Below are 24,153 nucleotides of genomic sequence, written 5' to 3' on the forward strand. Positions count from 1 at the left end.
TTATGATTTTTTTTTCTCAATTTAATCAAATTAATTACAATTGTTAGTATTTTTTTTATAAAAAATATGCAAATAAGTTTTAAAAGCAAAATTATAAACTTGTTTAATTCAACAAATTAACTTTAACCAATTCAGTGGTCATTTGCTACGAAAAAGATTAACGACGTTATTAATTGAATTGACACAAAATTTAAAATTATTAGAATTAAAATAACATAAGAGATAAAATATAGAAGTAACAGATATAATATGTCTACTATTTGTTTTTAAGGATTGAACTTTTAATTAGACCACAGTTGAGATTTTTTACTAATAAAAATATATGAAAACAAGGCTTAATTAAATTATTTCATAAATCTTTATGGATAAGAATTTTTCATTTTAATGACAAAAATCTCTATTTAATAATTTTTACCGATAAAAAACCCCATCGGTATGCCCAATTCCTTTTATTTTTAAAATTCTCTCCAAGTTAGGGCCCAAGTTAAGCCCATACCTCACTCCTATTATGCACACACACTCTCTCCCTCTCAAAAGCTATGGCGTCGCTGAAAGAGATCCTAACCCGGCGACCAGTGGCGGCGACGATCCGCCTGACCGTCCCAGCCGGCGGAGCTCGGCCAGCTCCGCCAGTCGGTCCAGCCCTAGGTCAGTATAGACTGAACCTTATGGCGTTTTGCAAAGACTTCAATGCTCGGACTCAGAAGTACAAGCCAGACACTCCCATGTCGGTGACCATAACCGCCTTCAAAGACAACACCTTCGATTTCACCGTCAAGTCGCCGTCGGTCACTTGGTACCTCAAAAAATCCGCCGGCATTGATTCCGGCAGCAGCCGACCCGGCCACGTCGTCGCCTCAACCCTAACTGTGAAGCACATCTATGAAATCGCTAAGGTAAAGCAATCTGATCCTTATTGTCAGTACATGTCTCTGGAATCTATTTGCAAATCGATTATGGGTACTGCTAATTCTATGGGGATTAAGGTTGTCAAAGAATTAGATTGATTGATTGTATTCCTAGGGTTTTTGGGTTTCAGTTGAATGTTATGTTTATGTTTATGTTTATGTATTGTGCTTGAACTGAAATGGTTTTGTAGTGGATAGAAAATAATGTTTTTTTGTTAGTCTGTCTGTCTGAACTGGTTTGTGTCTATTAGCAAAGACTGAAGAGTTATGCATGATTTGTTTTTAAATTGGCTTTCTTTGATGAAGATTATTGCATGGAATGTATACTATCTCTGGAGAAAGAATTAATCCGTGTGGATAAGGTTGGGAGTTTTTTTTTTTTTTTTTACCAAATGCATGTAATTTTAAATCATATTTCCTGAATCCAATGTCATAATCTCAGTGAAGCAACTGTGTTTTCAACAAAAAAATAAATAAAAAAATAGAGCAAGTTATTTGAAGTTGTGTTTTGAACACAATTTTAAAGCTGGACTCCAAGAGAAGGACCTGCATTTGGTAAAAATGTTTGAAAACAAGCATGCGAGGTAAACAAGTGTAAAGGCAGCCTGTATTGTGTGAAAAAACTCATAAAATTAGCTTTTTTTTCATCTTCATCATCATCATCTTTTTTGGACACCAAACACAGAAAATGAAGTAAACTATTGTGATCAATAACTGTGTAGATCACTTTCTGTGTCAAAGTCCACTGGGAAGTTTTACAGTGATTATGTGTTTTTATGCCAAAGGAAATCTTTCAGGCAGAAAGTTGCATGGGATCCTTCTGTCATGAAATTTCCTATCCCTTTGTTTCTTCCAAAGCATTGCTATTCACACTATCATGTTTCTAGATTCCTGTTTTTTGAGAATCCTGCTACATTGTGCGGTTGAGTGCATTATTGAGATAGAGGGACAGAGAATTTTTGGGACGGGTTCCCTCACCATTGTTGGGGAATTGTGTTAATAGACCAAAACAGGTGTTAAGATAGGGTACATCACATTTGTAGATTTTGGTTACACCAGGTTACTGTGGTTGGTGGTGATAAGAACAGAGCTGATACAAGTTTGACTTTATATCAAACAACTATGTCCAGTACATGCTATTGGTTCGAGTTGGTTTTAGCTTCTTTGCAGATCATTTAATCACTAGTCTCTTTTACTCATTGAATGCATAAAGAGTTCTGGACTTGAAATAGCACAGATGGAGCAGGTGCTACTGCCATAGCTATGCTTTATGTATGCAATTCTTAAAGTGGACATTGTCATTGTAGACTGCTTCAATGACTATGATTTTGCATTTCCATGCTTTCAAAGCTATTTCAGTCTTATAAAACTCCTTGTTAGTTTGAGACTAGGAAGGTGGATGAAGGTAGATCCTGCTGTACATAGCTGTTTAACTAGCTGTGAGCCTTTGAATTAGTTTTTGATCAAAACAGAGAATAAAAAAGCTCTTAGAGCAATGAATTGGGAGGATACAGCCTACAATGATGGATTGATACTTTGTGCTTGAGTAAAGTGGAATGAGATCAAATTGAGATCCATAATTTTATCATCATATAGCATTTGAAATGATAATTCTAGTTGGGCCAAATGGTTCAATTGGGAAAAAATAAGTAGAAATTGAATGCATTCTTAGTGAAACTCCAGTGGGATGCTATTACAGCAGCCAAAGTCAAATTATAACAAAGACCTCTCTAAAACTCCACTTCAATGGTCTGGCAAAGCTCATGCCAAATTATAACATTGCCAAACTTAGCTATTGAATTGAAGAATATGATGGGGTGTGGTGTTCATGGTGGTTATTACAGTTTTGGGATCTTGATGATGGGACGTTGCTTGACAAATAGAATTGAAATTCTTTGCAATGAAGGCCATGTTTCCAAGCCATTTCAGTGTTACACAATGGGTCTTTTGGGCTTCATCATGTGATGGACAAATGATTTAAGACAAAAGAACTAGGGAATCCATACTTAAGATTCCCTTACGAAGCATACTGTTAAGAGCATGTTTGGCTGAGAGCATGTTTGGCTGCAGCATACGCGGTGTTGGTGAATAGTACAAAGAAAGAAAAACCAGAAATAAAGATAATAAAAATTACAATAAATATGATATTTTGGAGGCAAACAGGTTAGGCTGAACAGAATTCTCACTATCTTTAAGGGGATTTGAGCCCTGTACGTACAATTGGCAAAGTCCACAAATTGTTGCAGCAAAAATATCTTCTAGTTTGTTCCCTCCAAGATTCAACAGTTCGACTGATGGCATGATGGATGAAGAAAGTGATGCTGATTATCTTGAAAAAGTGGACAAATACACCACAAATGTGTATAAATGTTGATATTATCTTTTGAGCCGTCTTTTGGATCAATTTTATCCTTATTATGATACCACATACTATACTAGCAAAATTTGGAAAGCTTTGCAGAGGAAATATGATACTAAAGAGGTAGGTACAAAGAAGTACAGAGCTAGCTGTTTTTTCTACTATCAAATGGTATATAGTAAATCAGTGATGGAGAGCAAGTTCAAGATTTCTAGATAATCGTTGTAGAGGTTAGATCAGAAGACATTAATAAGATTGGGGACAACTTTGTTCTAACAGGCATCATTGACAAATTACTACCATCTTGTATAGAGTTCCAAAAGTCAATGCGTCACAAGTAAAAATAAACATCCTTAGCGACTTATCACACACATCCGTGTAGAAGAGGAGGCTAAAAGACAAGATGCATTAATGACACAAGATTGTAACAAACATTTCACCACTAATACAAACTAGATAAATATTAAATTACCTAATAGCCATTTTCCTAAGAATGCTCACTTGAAGCCATTCAAGAAAAAAATGAAAAAATAATGGTAGACCTACAATAAAGGCTTCTCGGCACAAAAGAGGTAGAACCAATAACCTTTTTTACAAAATCAACAAAATACTGTTTGTTATGTTTGTGGTTAGAGTGTGTATATTGCTCAATTTTGCAAGTTTTGGAAAGAACAGTTTATTCCACAAGCTAATGCTACCGAAGAGCCATTTGTAACTATCATTACAGACATTTTCATGGTTCAACGTTTGGAAAAATGGTGACAAACTCTGGTACCAATAGCCATATCTATTATGAGAAAAATTGGTTCGAAGATTATACTCCCTTTAAAACATGCGGCTCTATTACAACAAACCTGAGTTGTTTGGTTTCATTTTTAGAATGAAAAAATTTTACAAACAAAGTTTAGTAAAAGGAAAATTAAAGAAATAAAGACTTTTATTGACACTTAGAAAAAATATATATAAATAAATCTATAATTTTGATATAATTATATAAATCTCTTTTTATAAATAAAGTACAAAATTAAAACTAATACAAATAGTGTGAAATTATAAAAATAAAAAATATATTTCAATGTAAAATAAATAAAAATATTATTTTTTAATTCACATGACTAGAGACATACAAGTTAAGTTTTATGTAAATTAAAAGTTGGAAAATTTTCAAATTTATAAATAAGTGATAAACTTTATACACAATAATTAAAATTAATTTTTTTTTCATGAATCTGTAATAATTTTTTTATTGTATCACTGATCCGTTATTTTCCCTTGAAAGTTTAACAAAGGTAGTGCAATTATACCAAACTTGTGAGATTCACAATATTTATTTAGAACCTTAGGAGAGGTTGGTGTAATTAGCTCAAAAATGAAACATATTATTTTCCTATGATTCTATTTTATGAGCAGCAATAATAAAGTTTAAAAGTCAAAAAAACAAATCTTTTTATTATTATTTTTGTCAAACTAGTTTCTTCTTCTTCTTATCCTTTTTTTTTTTTTAATTTTTAAATTTACTTTTAAATCATAAAAACAAATTTTACTAACTCAACCAAACACAGCCAAATTAGGAGGTTTTTCCCATATTAAGCCTATTTTGTATCTTAATTCCCAAACTAGGCCTAGTTTGGACGGAATTCCCAAACTAGGCTAAAGCGTTATTACAAATTGCGCTTTCACTGTTTGGAGCCCAAAATGTGATGAATAGTAAAAGCGCTATTGCAAACCACACTTTTAATTAAGAAAGCGTGGTTGCAAATCACGCTTTTAACATAAAAAAATTTTCTGAATAAAACGCTATTTGAAATCGCACTTTCACAGAAAACGCTATTTGAAATAGTGCTTTCACTATGCATTAGTTTTTTCTTCAGAAAACATTATTTGGGATCACGCTTTCACTGTTGATAAATGAAAGCGTGGATTGAAACCACGCTTTTAAAAGTTATATAAAACACCCAAGCCCCCTCATTTGCAATCACGTTTTTTACACTTACGTTTTTTCGTCTCTTGCTCTCTGCTCTCAGACTCTCTACCTCTCGCTCTCGATCTCCCTCTGCTCAGACTCTCTCGCTCTCGATCTCGCTCCGCTCTCAAACTCTCACTGTCGCTCTCGCTCTCCCTCTGCTCTCACTCTCTGTCTCTACTCTCTCTCTCTCTCTCCGTGGTATGGCATCTAGCTTTGTCTGTATCATTTGAATTTTATGTATTTATTTATTGTGTTTGTGAAAATGTGAATGTGTGGTTGAAAATGTGAATGTGTGTTTGTGAAAATGTGAATGTTAGGATTCTAAATGTCAATTATTAAATGTATTAGGGTTGTAATGTGTTAGGGTTTTATCAGTGTGGTTATGAAATCATGAAATCATAAAATGTTAGGGTTTTGAATTGTGAAATCAGAAATTATGCTTGTGGTTTCAGAAATTAGGGTTTGGAATTTTTTTAAATAAGAAATTAGGGTTTGGAATTTTTTAAAATCAGAAATCAGGGTTTGGAATTAGGGTTTGGAATTTTGCTTCTGAATCAGAAATAAGAAATTATGCTTGTGAATAAACTAACCTATATTTGTTGAATTGGAATTATGAAATGTCTATATTTTGAAATTTGAAATCAGAAATTAGAATTTTGAAATTATGCTTGTGAATCAAAATGTCTATATTTTTTGAAATTAGGGTTTGGAATTTGAATTGTGAATAAATCAACCTATATTTGTTGAATTGGAAATTTTATTTTTTGCTTGTTAAGAGGAATTAAAAGGAAATTAGGGTTTGAAAAGTAATTTTTTTTAATTAAGAATAAAATTAAAAAAATTGAAATTCATATAATTGATAATTGTTAATGTCATATTATGAAATTCATATAATTGAGAATTGAGAATTGAAATTCATATTATGAAATACATGAATTGAGATATTTATGAGTAACATAACTAAGAGTTTGTTTGAATTGGAATTTGAAATTTTTCATGAACCAAATAACATATGGCCCCATGAGTGTGGACTTTTCACCAATTATCCCTATTTTAAATTGATAATGTTATATATATTAATAAATTTTTATTATAAAAAAAAATTAACTACTAGTGTAACGCCTATTACATCATTAAAATAATTCATGCTTTAATTTTAAAAATTTTATTAGTACATGATATATCAATTATTAAGAATAATTTATAAAATTTATTAATTTGTATAATGTTTTTCATTTTGTATATGTTATATATGAAGTTGATGTGTTAAAGTCAATTTGCTTTAATCATATATACAGTTAGAGTATTCTTTATTTGTTACACATAATTGCTAATATACATAGCATGAATTGTTGGCTTTATGGTTGTATATTCAATTTTTTATTCAGTTTCTACATCAATTGGTTGGCATAATCTAGAACTAAGTAAATAAATTTCATTTTCGATTTGCCACTCACCCAAATAATACTGACCTACGAAAATTTGTAAGTCCAATCACTTGTATAGATATTATGGTACACTGTAAGGAATATTACCTTATTTTGTATTCACCCAAAAAACATTACCTTATTTTGTGAAAATAGCTTTTTAAAAAATAAAAATTGATAAAAAAAATTATGTTTATCACCCGTTAAAAAAAAAAAAATTAAAAAGCAACCCAATTTCATATTAACTTTTTTAACTTATAAAAAAGTCAAAAAAATCATTAAAAAAATAATATCAAACAAGTTTTTAGTCATATTATTTATAAATTAAGAGGTCAGTAAATCAATTTTTACTTAAAGGCAATGGATGATTAGTGAAAAACATAAACGCATGACTTTCCAAGAGTACCTAATAATTTTTCCTCATTAAAAAAATATCAAACAAACTCTTAGTTATGTTACTCATAAACCGATAATTCATATTATGTTACTCATGAATTAGAATTTTTCCTCATTGAAATTCATATTATGTTCTCTCAAATATTTAATTTTGACTCTATTTTATTCAAAAAAAAAATATTTTTATTGACTTCAAAATAATAAATGAAAAGATCATGTTCTCTCAAAATATTTAATTTTGACTCTATTTTATTCAAATAAAAATATTTTGGTTTAGTTTCGTTTGGTTTATTTCACTATATTTGCGGTCAGGCACCCAGAATATGATTAAAAATTCTTAGTATTTATTTTCATTTGGGTTTAGCTAAAGGTTTCCACTTAGTTATTAACTATCTAAATCCATATTTTAGGACATAGCTTATTGCAGGTGTCTGCATATAAGCACATAATCACTTGTAAATTGTATGTAAGATCGGATTGCACTCTGCCCCTCCAAGCTAACCAACCAAAAAAATTTAATTTTGGGAGGTGCCACATTCTTCCACAACCATTTGAAAAATCAAACCAAACAATTTATTTTTGTCAAATTTATTTATATTTTTTCAAAAAAATCAAAAAATAATTTAAAAAATCAAACCAAACCGCTATATCATGTATTATTTTTAATATACATTCAATAAAATTAATAATTTTTATAAAAAATATTAACTTTGATATTAGAATAATTTGAAGACATTTCATCATAAAATACTAACATTTAATTTTATAATCTTGTCATAGAAATTTTAAAAAATTTAATGAGCTGAATTTGTAATACATATAATAGCATTATAGTAGAAATTAAAATTTCCTCACAAAACTTAAGAAAATTTGAAAAAGTTTTTGAAATGGGTATTGAGCGAAGTGACTTATCGTCACTTCCGCTTTGTGACTGTCCACCACCATTGAAAAGGAAAATCTGAACATTATGTTTTAATAATTTTTATTTTAATTTATATAATTAGAAGTCATTATTACACTAGTTATAATATATGCATGAAAAGAGTCTTAAAATATTCTAATTAATAGTCCATAGCAATTTCATAAGTAAGGACAAAAAAAAAAAAAAAATGGCACTTTGATGGGTAAGCCTGTGTTTCATAATATCAAATAATTGGTACGGATGCCCCGATAGATTCACATGGATAACTTTGTCATTAAGATCCCTAATGGCACAAGTTTGAGCAAATCAAATTAACTTATCTGTAATTGTCCATAAATCTGGATAATTGGATCACCAGTTTTAAAAAATTAATAACAATGTTTGAAACCTCTATTTTATATTGTCCAAATCAATCGAGTTCTTTCAACTCAATGGAACAAATATTTAATTATCTACAAAACTTACACTATGATTTAAGATGTTTGTATGATTTGTCCAATTTTGTCCAGTCTCACTGAATAAGAAAAATACTTGATAGAATGAAGTATTTTTTAAATGTGTGATATATCTGTCTACCTTATCAAAATAATAAAAAAATAGATCAAGATTTATGAAAAGAAAACAAAATAAGTGTTTTTAAAATTGGTCCTACTTACATGCGTACGATTAAATCATTGCCTAAATTAACGGTTATGTAGAGTCATTATTATTATTTATTTATTTATTTATTTTCAGTGAATGCCTTTTAAAAATTGATCATATTGAGGGAGGGAGGCCCTTGCCGCAATGGTAAGGTTGTTTTATTATGCTGATAATAATATAAAATAAAATAAATATATTATAATTCGAGTGTTATGCATTCAAATCATAGAAATAATGGGCTTCTTTGGTTTGTTTTTCATATAAAATGTTGGGAAAATTTCTCTACAAACAAATTTTCAAGAGTAATCAAACCAAACAAATTTTTTCAAATAAAATCTCAAAATTTTGTTTGGTTACCTACTTTCCAAAATAACTTTCTCTGTCATACACATCAAATTAATCACCTTTTGTAAAAATCTATCCCCAAAACAAATTTCCACAACCATTTCTGAAAGAAAGCAAACCAAATAAGACCGCATACTTTTTATCTCAAAAACACTCTAGAAGCACAAACCAAACACACCTCCTTAAATACTTAATAATACGCATGCATATATCTGATCTTCCTCTAAACTCTGCCGTGACTGTAATCTTTGGAATTGTCCCTTTATAGATCTTGTAAATCAAAATGGGTCACTAGCTAAAAATCTTGTAGTTTTGTTATAAACAAACAAAATTGATCATGAAATTGAATAAAAATACATATATACGCATAAAATTTTATAGAGTTTGTTACTATTTTAAAAAAAATTTATCCATCTATATGCATTTTCTGTACAGTTCTATAACCATTTTTGTATTCTTAGACTTATTCAAAATCTGAAGTTATTGCTGCCATGTGATTCAAAATTTATTTTTCGCCACTAATTCAATAAACATTTTTGTATAGGACATGTATACATGTGTATGAATTCCAAAAAGGATCATATGAACAAAGCATATCCAACATTAAAAAGAATGAGAAAAAAAATAAACCAATGACAACAAAGAATTAAAACAAGAAGTATAGTTGTTCTGATGTTTTTTTTTAATTAAGACAAGAGAGCAATGACAACAAAGAACCTTCACATAGAAAAGATAAGAGTCTTCACATAGGAAGTAAACAAAAACTCCACATAGAGATAAAATCTCAGCTGTTGTTTTATACGAATAAAAATAAGTGAGAAAAAATGAGAAAATAAACACTAATAAACAAATTGAGACACAAATATACAGCTGACAAAATATAAATTGAAGTAATGTTTCACCTCTACAATTCCTTCAACCCTGGAAAATGTAAATTGACAAAAAATGGGAGGGTTGATTTTTATAGGAAAATGTCACTTATGATATAAATGTGACTTATAGGAAAATTTAAATTGTCTCTTCACTCCAACAACTTCCTTTCACCAACTGTCCGCCTAAACAAATTCAAATAACGAACATCAAAATAAAAGTAAGTTAATTTACAAAAATCAAATCAATACTGAAATGTTATCAAAACAAAGAAGAAGAAACATGAAAAAAGAAAAATTTACATTTACCGTGTGCAATAGCATGATGTTAATCGTAATAAATAATGGAAAAAGCAAAACACAGGAGTTCCATAGACAAGTAATTCGAATAAAATGATTTAAAGTTCATATAATTATTTTAGAAGTAGAATTCAATATATGTATATTGTTGATATTTTAATGTTTATTGTTTCATTGAAGCAAGTATATGGCAACTGTTCCAATTATCTTCTACTGGGGGGAAACATAATTCGGGATCCCGATGAAGGTGTGTCATATGATGTTGAGCTGAAAGGGATATATGGAGTGCAACTTGGCACCACACTTAGCAATTTGGAGGAGATGTTTATGTCGAAGGTGGCAAGTTACGGGGAAACAGTCCGATTGATCTTCAAATGTAGATATCCTTATCGCCAGTGGCAAGCAACCAGCAAATACAAAATATTACCGATCAATGACAATGAGGCGTTGAACACCGTATTAAGTATCGGTGGAAGTTTCCAACCACCAAATTGTTTGGAAGTGTACATTGAGAAAGAGGTTGTACACAATCTTCCGAATATGACACAAATGGATTCTCATCCGTTCACTACATTGCTGACACATGGGATTGACACGACAGCGTTTCAGTCTCCTATGTATGAATCAAATGAATGTTATGCAGCGGGCTACACACAACAGACATTTCATGGCCATGGTGGAGAATCAAGTTCACGTGGTGGATATGAGACTGAATTTCACAATAACACCGAAGATGTGCCCACCTACAGCCATCATACCACTCCAGTTGAAGTTGCTGGTAATATGGCTGAAATGGTGAATTATGTGCAGTTTGCTGACAGTGACACATACGGTCTTGATGTTGCCCTAGACAATGATGAGAATGAAATGTGTGATGAAGAAAATTTATTGGGCGGATCAGATGATGATGATGATGAAGAAGATGCTGCCGACGCTCCCGTTGATATTCAGAATGCCCCCATTCCACCTAGACCTGAAATCCCTTTTTATGAAAACATTCACATAGGTGGTGATTTTGACATTAGTAACCGCAATGTCGTTTCCCGTAACCGAATCTGGAATGCTGAAAATCCAGAGGTGGACAAAGAGATGGTTTTCGTTAATAAGAAGTAACTCGTACATGCTTTGAAATTGTACCATGCAACAAATAATCGAGAGTACAAAGTCGTAACCTCCAAGCGAGACGTTTGGGTTTGTGCTTGCAAGCACGATTGTAGATAGTGGTTGCGTGCATCTCTTACTAGGATACATGGTCTTTTTGAAATAAAGCAGTATAGAGGTCCTCACCATTGTTTATACCCACGAATGAACAGGGACCACACTAATATTAGCTCCAATTACATTGCTTTTCATTTTTTGGGACAAGTTGCGGTGAGTATACAAAATAAATGTTTACATTTATATACATATTTGTTTGTTTAAAGTGTTCACACCAAAATAATCCGACTCATAGGTATTATCGTATGCAGAATGAACCTAATATGCCCATTAAGAATGTCATCGAAGATATCAAAAAAACAATGAACTATAGTATATCATACAAGAAGGCGTGGCATGCAAGGGCAAAAGCAATTAGAATGGTATTCGGGGATTGGGATGAATCATATAGGATGTTGCCTAAATTCATGCATGCATTACAAACATCTAATCCTGGCACCATCGTGCAATGGAAGCATAGATATACCGGAAGTACAATCATTATGGCCATTTTTCACTTTGTTTTCTGGTCTTTCAAACCTGTCATCGATGGATTCAGACATTGTAGGCCTGTTATAACCATAAATGGTACATTCTTATACGAAAAATACACTGGTGTGTTGCTTGTAGCAACGATTGTCACTGCCAATGGCAAAGTATTACCGCTTGCATTCGCTGTTGTCGACAGGGAGAGTTTGGAGTCTTGGTCGTTCTTCATTTCAAATATCAAGGAACATATTGTCATGGACCGACATGGAGTAACTTTGATATCTGATCGAGCTGAGAGTATTTTAGCTACTGTGAGGCGGCATTGGCTGAATTCCTCGCTCCAATTTGTTGGATATCATCGGCACTGCCTTCGATATGTTTGTAGTAACTTTAACACTAAGTTCAAAAATAAGGAGCTAAAACAACTTCTCTATGGAAAGCAGGGAGTGCTCATCAACGACGAAAGTGTAATGGTTACTTACAACAAATACAGGCTATTGACCAAGAAGCCATCAATTGGGTTTACAAGATGAATCCTGTGGAGTGGGCCCTTTCGTATGACGGTGGATATCGGTGGGGGGTATTGACCAGCAATGATGCAGAGTGCTTCAATAGAGTCTTGAAAGGTGCAAGGAACTTATCTATCTCAGCTATGGTTGAATTTACATTTCGGTGGCTCGTAAAATATTTTGACGAGATGGGAGCCCAAGCTAAAATAGATGTACGAAATGAGTTCCAATACCCTAGAGAGATGCAAAAAACTATTGAGGATGGCATCGCAAGGACAAATACTTTCAAGTTGATATCTTATGACAGGTTAGTTTGTAATATAAACTAAATTGTTGTTATTATGTTGTGAAGTTAAATACACCTAAAAACATGAACTTGATTAGTTTCTATTACAATTTTCTGATAGGCCACGCCGCGTATTTGAGGTGCAAACATCTTTTTTCCATGGACGAGGTCGCAATACACAAATTGTGCGGATGAATCAACCCACATGCAGTTGTGGGAAATATGAGATACGACACTATCCATGTTCCCATATGCTCGCTGTAATGTCTGAATGCGGTGACAATTCATTCGAGTACGTTGATCTAGTATATAGGCTTCCTGTATACATGAGGGTTTGGGAAACTAAATTCAATCCAATACCGCATCAAGATTATTGGGATGATCCGTAGTGGACCTTAATGCCTAATGTACTTCGTCTGCGAGAAGTAAAACGGGGTTGTGCATCTATGTCTCGTATTCCGAATGAGATGGATATATCAGATAGGCGTTTGACCGCTCGTTGCAGTGAGTGCCAGCAGACAGGTCATGACAGGCGAACATGTCCGACGCGACTTGGTCGATGAAGACTATGTAATACTTATGTAACAACCCTTATACTGTTTACCGACTTATGACTGATTGATTAGCGATAACCATCGATTACCGTTAAACTGAATTGATTATGACTGATAATTGAACTGATTAAAGTACTGAACTGACTGACTGAAATTGGAAACCGAATTGATTGAGTATATGTTAGTTAAATTGCATTTTATCTGTTTGACTGTATGATTATCTGTTCATGCTTATATGTTTAAACTGCTAATTGAAGGCCATATCGGCGGCCGAATTAGAAACCGATTGATGTTCCTTGACCCTCGTAATTAATGTGATTTTATGGTGTATTTACCTGAAAACTGATTAGGTATGATTAAATTAGATTAAAATAAACTAATTAAAGAGTTTGACGTAATTACACTTTTGCCATCTAGTGGGGCCTTTGTTTACTCATATTTGAAGCCTTGTGTATGCTTTATCAAAACATTTCATCAGCCATTTCTTCTTGTTCTAGCCGAATTTAGAGAGAGAGGAAGTGAGAGTCTTGAGTTCACTTGTAGAATTGTTTGGAAATTGAAGAAATTGTTAAGGAGATTGCATATTTGAGCTCCCTTCTTGAACTACAAGACTAAAGGTAGCTCCATTGTCTTCTTGTTCATGTTTTGAGTTGATTGTTGCATGGTCCATGTTAGATTGTAGAGCTAAGTCATGATTTGGGTCATTAATGGTGAATTGAAGCTCATTTCATGCATGCATGTTTGAATTAATGAGTTTTGAGTTGAATTCATGGTATAATGGTGCATGCATGTTCATAATTTTGTGGTACCCCATGAGTTCATCTTGTTTTTGAAGGTTTAAACTCTTTTGAAACAGCATTAAAGCTTTGAAAATGATTTAAGATCATGCATGTCATGTTTGAGGATTGTTCTTGGAAATGGTTTGAAAATGGGTTTGAATATGGTTTTAATTGACTCACCTTTGGGGCTTGAATTCATAAATTGAGCTTTGAAACTTGTTATACATTGAATTTAGTTATGCTTTCCAGAATTTGGGCCCAAGAGGTCGAGTTTGGAGTGGTAGAATGCTTGGTTTGAGCTTGGGAGGCAAATCTGGAAATTCCAGATTTGGCTTCCTCGCTCGAGCGAAGGACTCCCCGCTCGAGCGAGAACCTTTGTCCAGGGCTCCGCTCGAGCGACCATCGCGCGCAAAATCACAGCATCCAGTATTTTTTTTACTGTTTCGACAGACCGCTCGAGCGAAGGATTCCTCGCTCGAGCGAAGCCTTTGATTTTGGACTTCCGCTCGAGCTAAGAAAGTCTCGCTCGAGCGAGGCTCCTATTTTCAGCAAAGTTTGCAAAATGTTTTCTAAGTGTATTTTTGCATCCTCATCCCATCCTAGGCATTCTTAGGCCTAGTTTAAGACATCTTGATGAGGATATCGTTGTAGAACACACCAAAGCAAATTAGGGATTAAGTTATGATATTTCCCAACTGTGTAGCTTAGTGTGTTCAACCTGTGAACTGTGTAGGGTTGGCGACTGGGGAGACACGCTCTAGCATACCGTAGCCCAAACTCTGTGAGTAACAATTGTGTAAAGATATGTTCAACTGATTATCTTTTGAATACTGAACTGAACTGTTTACTGAACTGGTATTATTTACTGAATGAATGTATGTCCTTTATTTCTGAACTGTACTATGGCATCCTTAGTACCTACTGTTTACTGTTACTGTTACTGCGACAGAATTCTCTGTCGGTTCCCTCGTGGAGCCACTACTGTTTACTGACTGATGGCCATCATTACTGTTCGGTCTTTTAAGACCTACTGTTACTGTTATGCTAATGGATGTACCACATATGACTGTTTACTGTACTGAACAACTGAAATACTGATTGAATTGAACTGTTTTCATTACCGTAAGGACATTCATTCTAAACCTCTTTACGCATTATGTTATTCACTGGGCTTTAGCTCACTGTTTATATATATATGTAGGTGCTCAGCCACCAGATCGGAGCTAGGAGCGTGGGTTAGACTCCAGTTTTGTCAAGCCAGCCTTTGTGCCTCACTGCGAGGTTCCGAGTTGCCATGCTATGGCTTTGGGGTGTTTTGTTTGTTTTCCCCCGTCTGTCTCCATACTGTTTGGATTACTGTATAGACTGGCAGTTACTAACTGTACTGTTATCAAGGGATTAGGTCCCTGTACTGTGTGACTGTAAATTTTGTATAGACTGTACTGTTTGTGTATGTATGAATGCATGAAAAATCTTTTTGGCATACAGACTGTCACAGCTCATTGGACATTGTTTAATTACTGTATTGGCTTCCGCCAGGCCCTGTACTCTGTTTTACTGTATTACTGTTAAGCAGGCCTTCGGTAATCTCGGATTACTGGCCGGTTACGGTGCTAAACCCATAGGGCCGGGTTTGGGTCGTGACAACTTACATATTGTAATAGACCATTTTTTAATTATTTATTTGTAATAGATCATTTTATTCTTTATTTTGTAATTCATTATTTGTAAATGGAGTCGTACATTTAAATAGATCATTTTTTATTTGTAATAGATCATTTCTATTTTTTAATTCTTTATATATTGTAATTGTTTGATTTCCTTGACAAAATTTACAACTAACATACTAAACAAATAAATTAAACTAAATGACAATGCAAAAACATTTAACTATACCACATAGGCCTATGTTTTTATTCTCTACTTGATTGAAAATGTCTATTACAAAATTTTAGTAAAAATCACATAGTTCTTCAACCATTTTAAGATTTTAATGTTTCGACTGCTGCAAGCATTTTTTACATTTACAATTTATGAATCAGATCTACGTAATCTACAAATTTTATACTTTATTGGAACTTTTATCATTACAAAATCAATAATGAAGTTTTGTCAAATATGCCATAAATGTAATTAGCAACCTCTTATTGGAAAAAAAAATTCTCATTCCATTTTTTTGCAAATATTTATGTACAAAAACTATCCACATGTTATTGGTCATTATTAAGCTTATGTAACTGAGACCCTAAAATGATTTTGTAAAAGATTTCTATATTAGTTATAGCATAGATAACGATAGGTTTTGTTGAATTGCTTATATTTAATGGCACATAAATTGATAAATTTAGATTTTAGTGAATTGCTTCCATGTTAATGGCACACAAATTGATGCTTTTAAAATAATCGACCACATTTGTTTTTCAAGTCGTCATGTACGGAATAATTTGAATTTAATTGTCATAGTTAAATTACATGCTCACCAATACAGTTTTTTAAAATGTATTTGTTTTTCAACTGTACAGGCTTCATGGCACATCTACTTGATGAAGTCCCACTTTTGAGTCATCCACATCGGGCTGACAGTGTATGGGAGGACCCGGTATGCAATAACGTTTGTTAGACTTTACGCTTACAATGAAAATACCCTACATTTTGTTTTATATTACATGATAATGCTATAATTTAAACTACTCTTTCTGTTATGCAGGACCAGGCACGCACCGTGGTGACATGCCGGCGGGGAGATTCCAGCCTGTGGGAGCGTCCATTGGACCATAGAGTCTTGTAGTGTCTACTACGCACGGGATTCTATGGTGTTTATCGTATAGGCCATATCAGACTGGACCACCCACTCATTACCGCTCTCGTCGAGAGATGGCGCACGGAGACTCATACATTTCATTTCCCGACCGGTGAGGCCACCGTCACATTGCAGGACGTATCTGTCCTATACGGTCTACGGATTGATGGGCAAGCAGTTACTAGACCTGACCCACCATTGACGAGGGACTAGTGGATAGCCCTATGTGCTGAGCTATTAGGAGTAGCACCTATACCTGCAGACTTACATGCAGGTAGAGTGAGGATGAGGTGGCTGTCCGAACAATTTCAGGGCCATCTTCCAAATCATGCTCCAGATGAGTTAGTACAGCAGCATGCCCGAGCATATATTCTGTGGCTTATTGGGGGGGTACTTCTCCCTGATAAGTCATAGAACCTGCTCAAGCTGATGTACTTGCCATTGTTGAAAGACATTGACGTGATCGGCCAGTACAGCTGGGGCGCCGCGGCTTTGGCATGCTTGTATAGGATGCTATGTCGAGCAGCTCAGGTGGGTGCGAATCAGATCGGAGGACCCCTTGTCTTGCTACAGGTTAGTAAGAATTTTATTACATGTCAATTCATATTGTATAGCATATATCAGTATTGTAATTGCGTTCAAACTATTGCAGATTTGGGCGTGGGAGAGATTGATTCGCATTGCCCCGTCTAGGCGGCAACTGGTTTCTCCTGGTGAGGTTCCCATCGACCAGGGAGACATACAGTTGCCGGCCGAACCTCAAGGTAGCCGGTGGAGGGTTGACATGGGCCACGAGGTCGTATCGACCCACGTAGTCGTCGTGTATAGAGACCAGCTTGACCGGATGATAGAGGGCGAGGTATAAAATTTAAATACCTAAATTTTAATTGTCATATGGAGTGTATATGTTCATGAGCGATTTTTAATAGACTTGTCGTTATTGTAGTTTATCTGGCAGCCTTATGCTGGGGTCTTCGGTACGCTCCCAGACTATTGCCGACTAGGTGAGGAGATATGGATGGCGAGAGTGCCACTCATTTGTTTTGACGTGGTTGAGTGGCATCTCCCTGATCGTGTCCTCCGACAGTTTGGTCGGGTCCAGTCCGTGCTGGATCGGTGTGACACCGAGTGGCGGTTGCACGTGACTGATAGACGTGGCCGAGCCGGCACTGACTAGAGTGTGCATCATATGCAATACATACAGCTGTGGGATGCCCATCGTGACAGTATTGTATAGGTTGACTGGAGCGATGGGGTCCTCCCCTCTCCCAACCCTTACATGTTGTGGTATCGGCGACATACACACCTACTTGTCGGTAATCCGAGCCACCTGTCTGAGGCTGGATATCAGGGAGTTGGGCCTTCTCTCGAGGCATTGGTGAGTATCATAGTATGTGTCAAATAATTATTAATATCATAATTGATTTCCTTTCAGTCAACTATAGCCTAATATATCTGATTTTTTGTTCTGGTGGTTCGAGTTGGGAGGTCATATCACTTGGCTGAGGACGCCCTTTTCAGACGTGATGGATAGCTTAGTCTGTAGGCCCTTGTAGAGATCCGAGAGTTATTGTACGAGGGGATCCAGCATGCCCATCGGGTAGATCGTCTGCATTTTGGGGACTATGGTGTACACAGTGCAGCAACTGCTCTAGACACATCAGTCCCGTCCACGTCAGTGCCTCCCACTTCAACGCCAGCCACAGCAGGTCGTTGGACTTCAGTCACCCCACCGCATGATACCCCATACATTTCTCCAAATTCCCCACACGTACATCCTACCCAGCATGCTGACCCTGATTGAACACCGCCCCGGTTCATGCATGATATTGTTACCCCACCCACCCAGTTACCACCTGCTTTTCTGGGGACTACTTCGGCCGCGCCCATAAGTACACATGATGCAGTTCTCACTGACATCTCCCACGTTGACAATGAGGCCCATATTGAGCCCCCCCAAAGCGCGAGGGAGAGGCCGAGGTTATGGTCGTAGGGGACGTCGCGATCGAGGTCGGGGTGCTGGCAGAGGCAGAGGTCAAGGTCCAGCTGCAGATCGTGATACAGTTGCACCAGATGAGGGAGTTTCACAGCTCACAGCAGTATCCGATCTTCAGGCAGAGACAAGATCAGGGGCAGCAGATGCAGGAGAGGGGGGGTCACACTCACAGGCTCCACAGGCAGTCAGTGGAGGGCCATATGTAGGGGAGGAAGTGCCAGATATTCAGAGAGTCTACCGCAGGAGACCGAGGAGGGAGGTCCATGGTCGAGGTTGTGGGACTGGGGGCAGGTTAGGGCATTAGCGGTTGTGATATGGACTGTATAGTTTTTTTTTTTTTGTAGTAGTAGTAGTAGTAGTAATTGTTATAGTTTTTGTAAATCAAACTTGTACAGTTGATGTAAATGTGTCATACTTATTTATTCGCAATTATAATTTCACAATTTTTTATTCTTACTTATTTTGATGAATCACACAAATCCTTTCACATCTCTACCTCTCTCTCATTCTCCGTAGTCTCTGCATTATTTATAGTAATTTACGTTTTTTCCTCAATTTTACAAATTGAGACATCAATTTATAAAATTTAAGTTCAAATAAATTTTAAGAATTAAATTATAAATCCTAAACCCTAAAATAAAAATAAATAAGGTAGTGTTTGGTAACGTTTACGTTTTTGGTTTATGTTTACAAAAAAATTATTTTATGATTTTTGTTTATTTTTAGAAAAACATAAATTACAAACGCGTTTGGTTTGAACAAAATGTTTAAACAACCCATAAAAACATAAAATAAAAAATATGTTTGTTCAGGCCTAAAAACAATTGAAATATCTCCCTTCATTGATAAGTCGTGGATAAGCATTACAAATCCATTACAACATAAATGGTTTGGTCATTCATCCAAACAATTTCATTCATTATCATCATCATTTGACATCTCAATATCAGATTCATACATAACATCCATGCTCCAGGCGAAGTACTGGTGTGCATCATCCATTAACTCATCTTCGGCACGCTCATTTGCGGTCTTCATTAGTGAGGACCTTTGCAAACTTTGGGTCATGCGATTAACTTCGTCGCGGATACGATGCAATGCCCTTTGCAACAACTGTGGAGTGTCAGTTGGCATACGCATGGCTAACCGCCGAGGAAATTTAATATTAACTTCACGACATAACTCAACGAGAACATTTGCTCGAGTTATGCAAAATTCCCACTCAGCTCTCATGGTATTGACGGTGGCAAGTGAGTAACGCAAATTTGGATTTAATGGGTATTGAAATTCATCTCCATCTGCAACCCAATAGCGACCCATTGCTAAATATAGATCAACCACCATATATCTCATGATGATATCGCTCGAAATAGCTGTAAAACGTTTGTTGTGGTATGATGCGATATTTATACCATATATACACATGGTAGCTGTATGTATGAAATTATTGTAAACAACTATGACAACTATGCATCACAGTTATCACGTCAACTTTGATGACCTGAACAACTATGCATCAACTTGATAGGAGTTGTCACTTTGACTTTTATGAATTGCATAATTTATTGTTATTTCAAAACAAAAAGTAAAAAAATTGTGAAAAAATATTTCAAAAAATTAATAAATACATAAAAATACAAAAAAAAAAAAAAATGTACTGAATGCTTATATTTTTTTTAATAGTTTTGGTATTTAGTGAATTTTTAAAAGATTTTGTTTACAATTTTTTTACTTTTTAAGTGTATTTATGTTAGGTGTGTCTAAAAAGTAAAAAAATTGCTTAAAATATTAAAAAAATTCAGTAAAAACAATAAATAAAAAAAACACGAAAATTAAGAAAGTAGAATTTTCTGAAAAATCTTTTCTGAAAAATGAAAACAAGTAAGCTGATCAACCGACTAAATGTCTGAATTAGTCAAATTTCTCTGTCTAAAATTTTTTTAAAAAAATAAATGTGAAATTATAATTTAAAAATCCAAAACAAAGTCCACGCCCGTGAAATTGGGTAAAATGTATTTGACAAATATAACTGAACACAGCCTCAATTTTGACTACAATATTGCATTGAAATATACTTACAATTTCAAGTACTAAAATATTTTAATTGATTATAATATTTTGTCTCAACCAATTTATGAGCATTTCCTGTTCGATCACATGCATGCCACTGACCTTATACAGTGCATTCGGCTGCCAGGACTCCACTTTTGTCAAGTCATGAACGAATCAAAGGCCTGTAGCATCGGCTGTTGTGCCGCAGATGGTGTCAGTCTGGCTACATTATTAAATGTAACTTTACCTTCTTTCAAAGGGAAGTTGAAAATTAAGAGGTTGTTTGGGATGATCTAAATAAGTGTATTTTTTGTCTTTTTACAATATTTTTCTACAATATATTTTTCTACCCATTGTTCAAACCACTTTTTCTACAAAATTTTTTACTTTTATGTATTTATTAATTTGTTGAAATATTTTTTCACAAATTTTTTTACTTTTTAGGTGTATTGAAATATTTATTAATTTATTGTTATTTTGTTCTGACACCCCCTCAAAATTTGTATGAATTGCATAATTCACATAGGCACAGTAGGTAGGTATGTGACTTTGTGCAGCGATGCAGTGATATATCTGACTTTGTGCAGTGATATAGTGATGCATGTGACTTTGTGCAGTGATGCAGTGATGCATGTCACTTTATGCAGTGATGCAGTAATGCATGTGACTTTCTGACTTTGCGATGCTTGTATACGTTGTGACTTTTTTCCTCACATTACGTGATGCATGTGACTTTGTGCAGCACAACTTACATGCTTTGTTTTTTCCTCACATTTCAGAATTCATCTAAGTCACATTAATACGACTGTGAAAAGAAGCAGAAAATGCATAACAATGAAAATGGGATAACTGTAAAGTTCATTAAGTGAAAATAAGATAAAATATAGGCTGCAAAGTTCCAATCGTGTTTACATATCAGGTGACCATTTTATTATTTTGGTAAAAAAAACAACGATAGTTTTGTAGGTCGAAGTGAGTTGGACGGTTGTGTATTTACTTGTACTCTGTTTCATAGTTGTTTATGAACAATATTACTTTAAAACAAAGAAAATTAAAGCCGTTGTTTCATTTTATGATTTCATTTATAATTTTTTTAAAACACCTATGTGTACTGAAATCGTCAATTTCAAGTGACTACTTACTGTATTACAAAAGTAAGCATGAAAAAATAGTTTCATGTGGCGATGTGACAACTCACTGCATTTTGTTTTATTTGACAACTCACTGCTCGAATATGAAGGGATTGCATTGTGATCCTCTGGCCTACAATTATGATTTTATCTGACAACCACATCCGTGACTACATCACAGGTACACAAAGTCACGGGTACTCAAAATTGCATGAACTAAATAACATAAAATAATATCACGTGTATCACTTCTTCCATAATGTCCCAGCATGCATTATTGTCACCAGATCATCTCTAGTTAACCCCCACTATGATGTCTATAAATACCCTAGTATGATGTTTGTTGAAGTCATAACAATAGTAATATATCTACAATTACTATTATTATTAATTTTTTTATTTTATGAACAATGTCTTCAAGAGGTGCAGGAAGTTCACGCCGGCAAAGAAATCCGAAAATGTGGCTGCTACCTCCATTTACCTATGACTACAAGAGCGAAAAGTACTCGAGTCCGAAGGATTATTATTCTGGTATCCGAGCAGAATGGGCGCTCAGGGTAACGGAGCAAGAAGGATTGTTTAATGATCTACGTAACTTTGGGGCACCGGTACCTCATCATCGTTCATTGACCATGGCTAGACGAAATATGAGTGACCATGAAAAAACAATTAGCAGAATTAAGAAGGAAAACAACAGAATGTTGATGCGGAGATGTCGACATTTCATGCTTCAGCTAGCCATCGAAATAGCAAAAGCAAGCAACAAAGATTTGACAGTGACTGAGCGAAATTATGTCTTAATCAATGAAAAATATCTCTCTGACTACTACATGTCAGATGGGGAATGAGAAATCAAACACCGTTATCTTTCATATATGTTTGTATGTATGTTGTGTCGTATCTTTGTTACTGGAGTGTAAGACAATATTATTGTTCATCTAACGTACGGATGTATTTCAAGTATTTGTTTTATGAACCTGAAGTTTATAAAATAACTACATTTATAACTACACATTTATTAGTTCATGACTTTCTTTATTGAATTGCAATGAGTTAATGAATGTTCTGGATTAATGAATGGATTAATGTATGTTGAATTATGTGAATACTTAAAACACATAAAACAGAACAGGTAGCTCGGTGAAAAGCTTCCCTTAACTGGGGCTCGTGAACTAAGGATCAATTTACAAAGAATTTCAATCTCCATCAGAAAAGAAGAAAGAGTCACCTTCCAATTCCTGGAAGTCCAGTAAAAATGATGACTCTGGTAACGATTGAGGGGTTGACAGAAAACTAAACTCGGTGAAACGAACTACCGCCTTCAATAACACATAAAACAGAACAGATAGGTTGGTGAAAAGCTTCCCTTGACTGGGGCTCGTGAAATAGGGATCCTCTACGTAAAGAATTTCAATCTCCATCAGGAAAGAAGAAAGAGTCGCATTTCAATTCCTGGAAGTCCAGTAAAAATGATGACTCTGGTAAGGAATAGGGGGGTTGACAGAAAACTAAATTTCGGGGGCTGGACAAACAAGCTCAAAGCCAAGTAGTAGGTCCAGTTGGGGGACTAATAAAATTCAGACAAACGAACTACCGCCTTTAATAACACATAAAACAGAACAGGTAGGTCGGTGAAAAGCTTACCTTAACTGGGGCTCATGAAATAGGGATCCTCTACGTAAAAAATTTCAATCTCCATCAAGAAAGAAGAAAGAGTCACCTTTCAATTCCTGGAAGTCCAGTAAAAATGATGACTCTGGTAAGGAATGGGGGGTTAACAGAAAACTAAACTTCGGGGGCTGGACAAACAAGCTCAAAGCCAAGTGGTTGGTCCAGTTGGGGGACTAATAAAGTTCAGACAAACGAACTACCGCTTTCAATAACACATAAAACAGAACAGGTAGCTCGGTGAAAAGCTGCCCTTAACTGGGCCTCGTCAAATAGGGATCCTCTACATAAAGAATTTCAATTTCCATCAGGAAAGAAGAAAGAGTCACCTTCCAATTCTTGTAAGTCCAGTACAAATGATGACTCTGGTAAGGAATGGGGGGTTGACAGAAAACTAAACTTCGGGGGCTGGACAAACAAGCTCAAAGCCAAGTGGTTGGTCCAGTTGGGGGACTAAGTTTAAAACCCAATTGGTTTTACTTGATTTGGTTGGGATGAATCACTATTTACAATTAATTATACCCAAACAGATTGTTTTCTGCACCTTTTTAAAGAAATT

General features: G+C 34.8%; 1 protein-coding gene across 1 annotated transcript; it reads left to right on the top strand.

The window, feature by feature from the left end:
- Window positions 1-469: 469 nt before the first annotated feature.
- On the top strand, window positions 470-1,195 carry MRPL11 (mitochondrial ribosomal protein L11). The gene has a single exon (XM_028253174.2). The coding sequence runs from the start codon at window positions 540-542 to the stop codon at window positions 1,005-1,007; it is 468 nt and encodes a 155-aa protein (XP_028108975.1). The 5' UTR covers window positions 470-539; the 3' UTR covers window positions 1,008-1,195.
- Window positions 1,196-24,153: the final 22,958 nt, after the last annotated feature.

Source organism: Camellia sinensis, chromosome 4 (genome assembly GCF_055761805.1).
Source record: "Camellia sinensis isolate YWXY chromosome 4, ASM5576180v1, whole genome shotgun sequence".
NCBI classification, from domain to species: domain Eukaryota; kingdom Viridiplantae; phylum Streptophyta; class Magnoliopsida; order Ericales; family Theaceae; genus Camellia; species Camellia sinensis.

Bases quoted from the DNA above. Each gene is read 5' to 3' on its own strand.
- MRPL11 (XM_028253174.2), top strand. From the start codon at position 540: ATGGCGTCGCTGAAAGAGATCCTAACCCGGCGACCAGTGGCGGCGACG.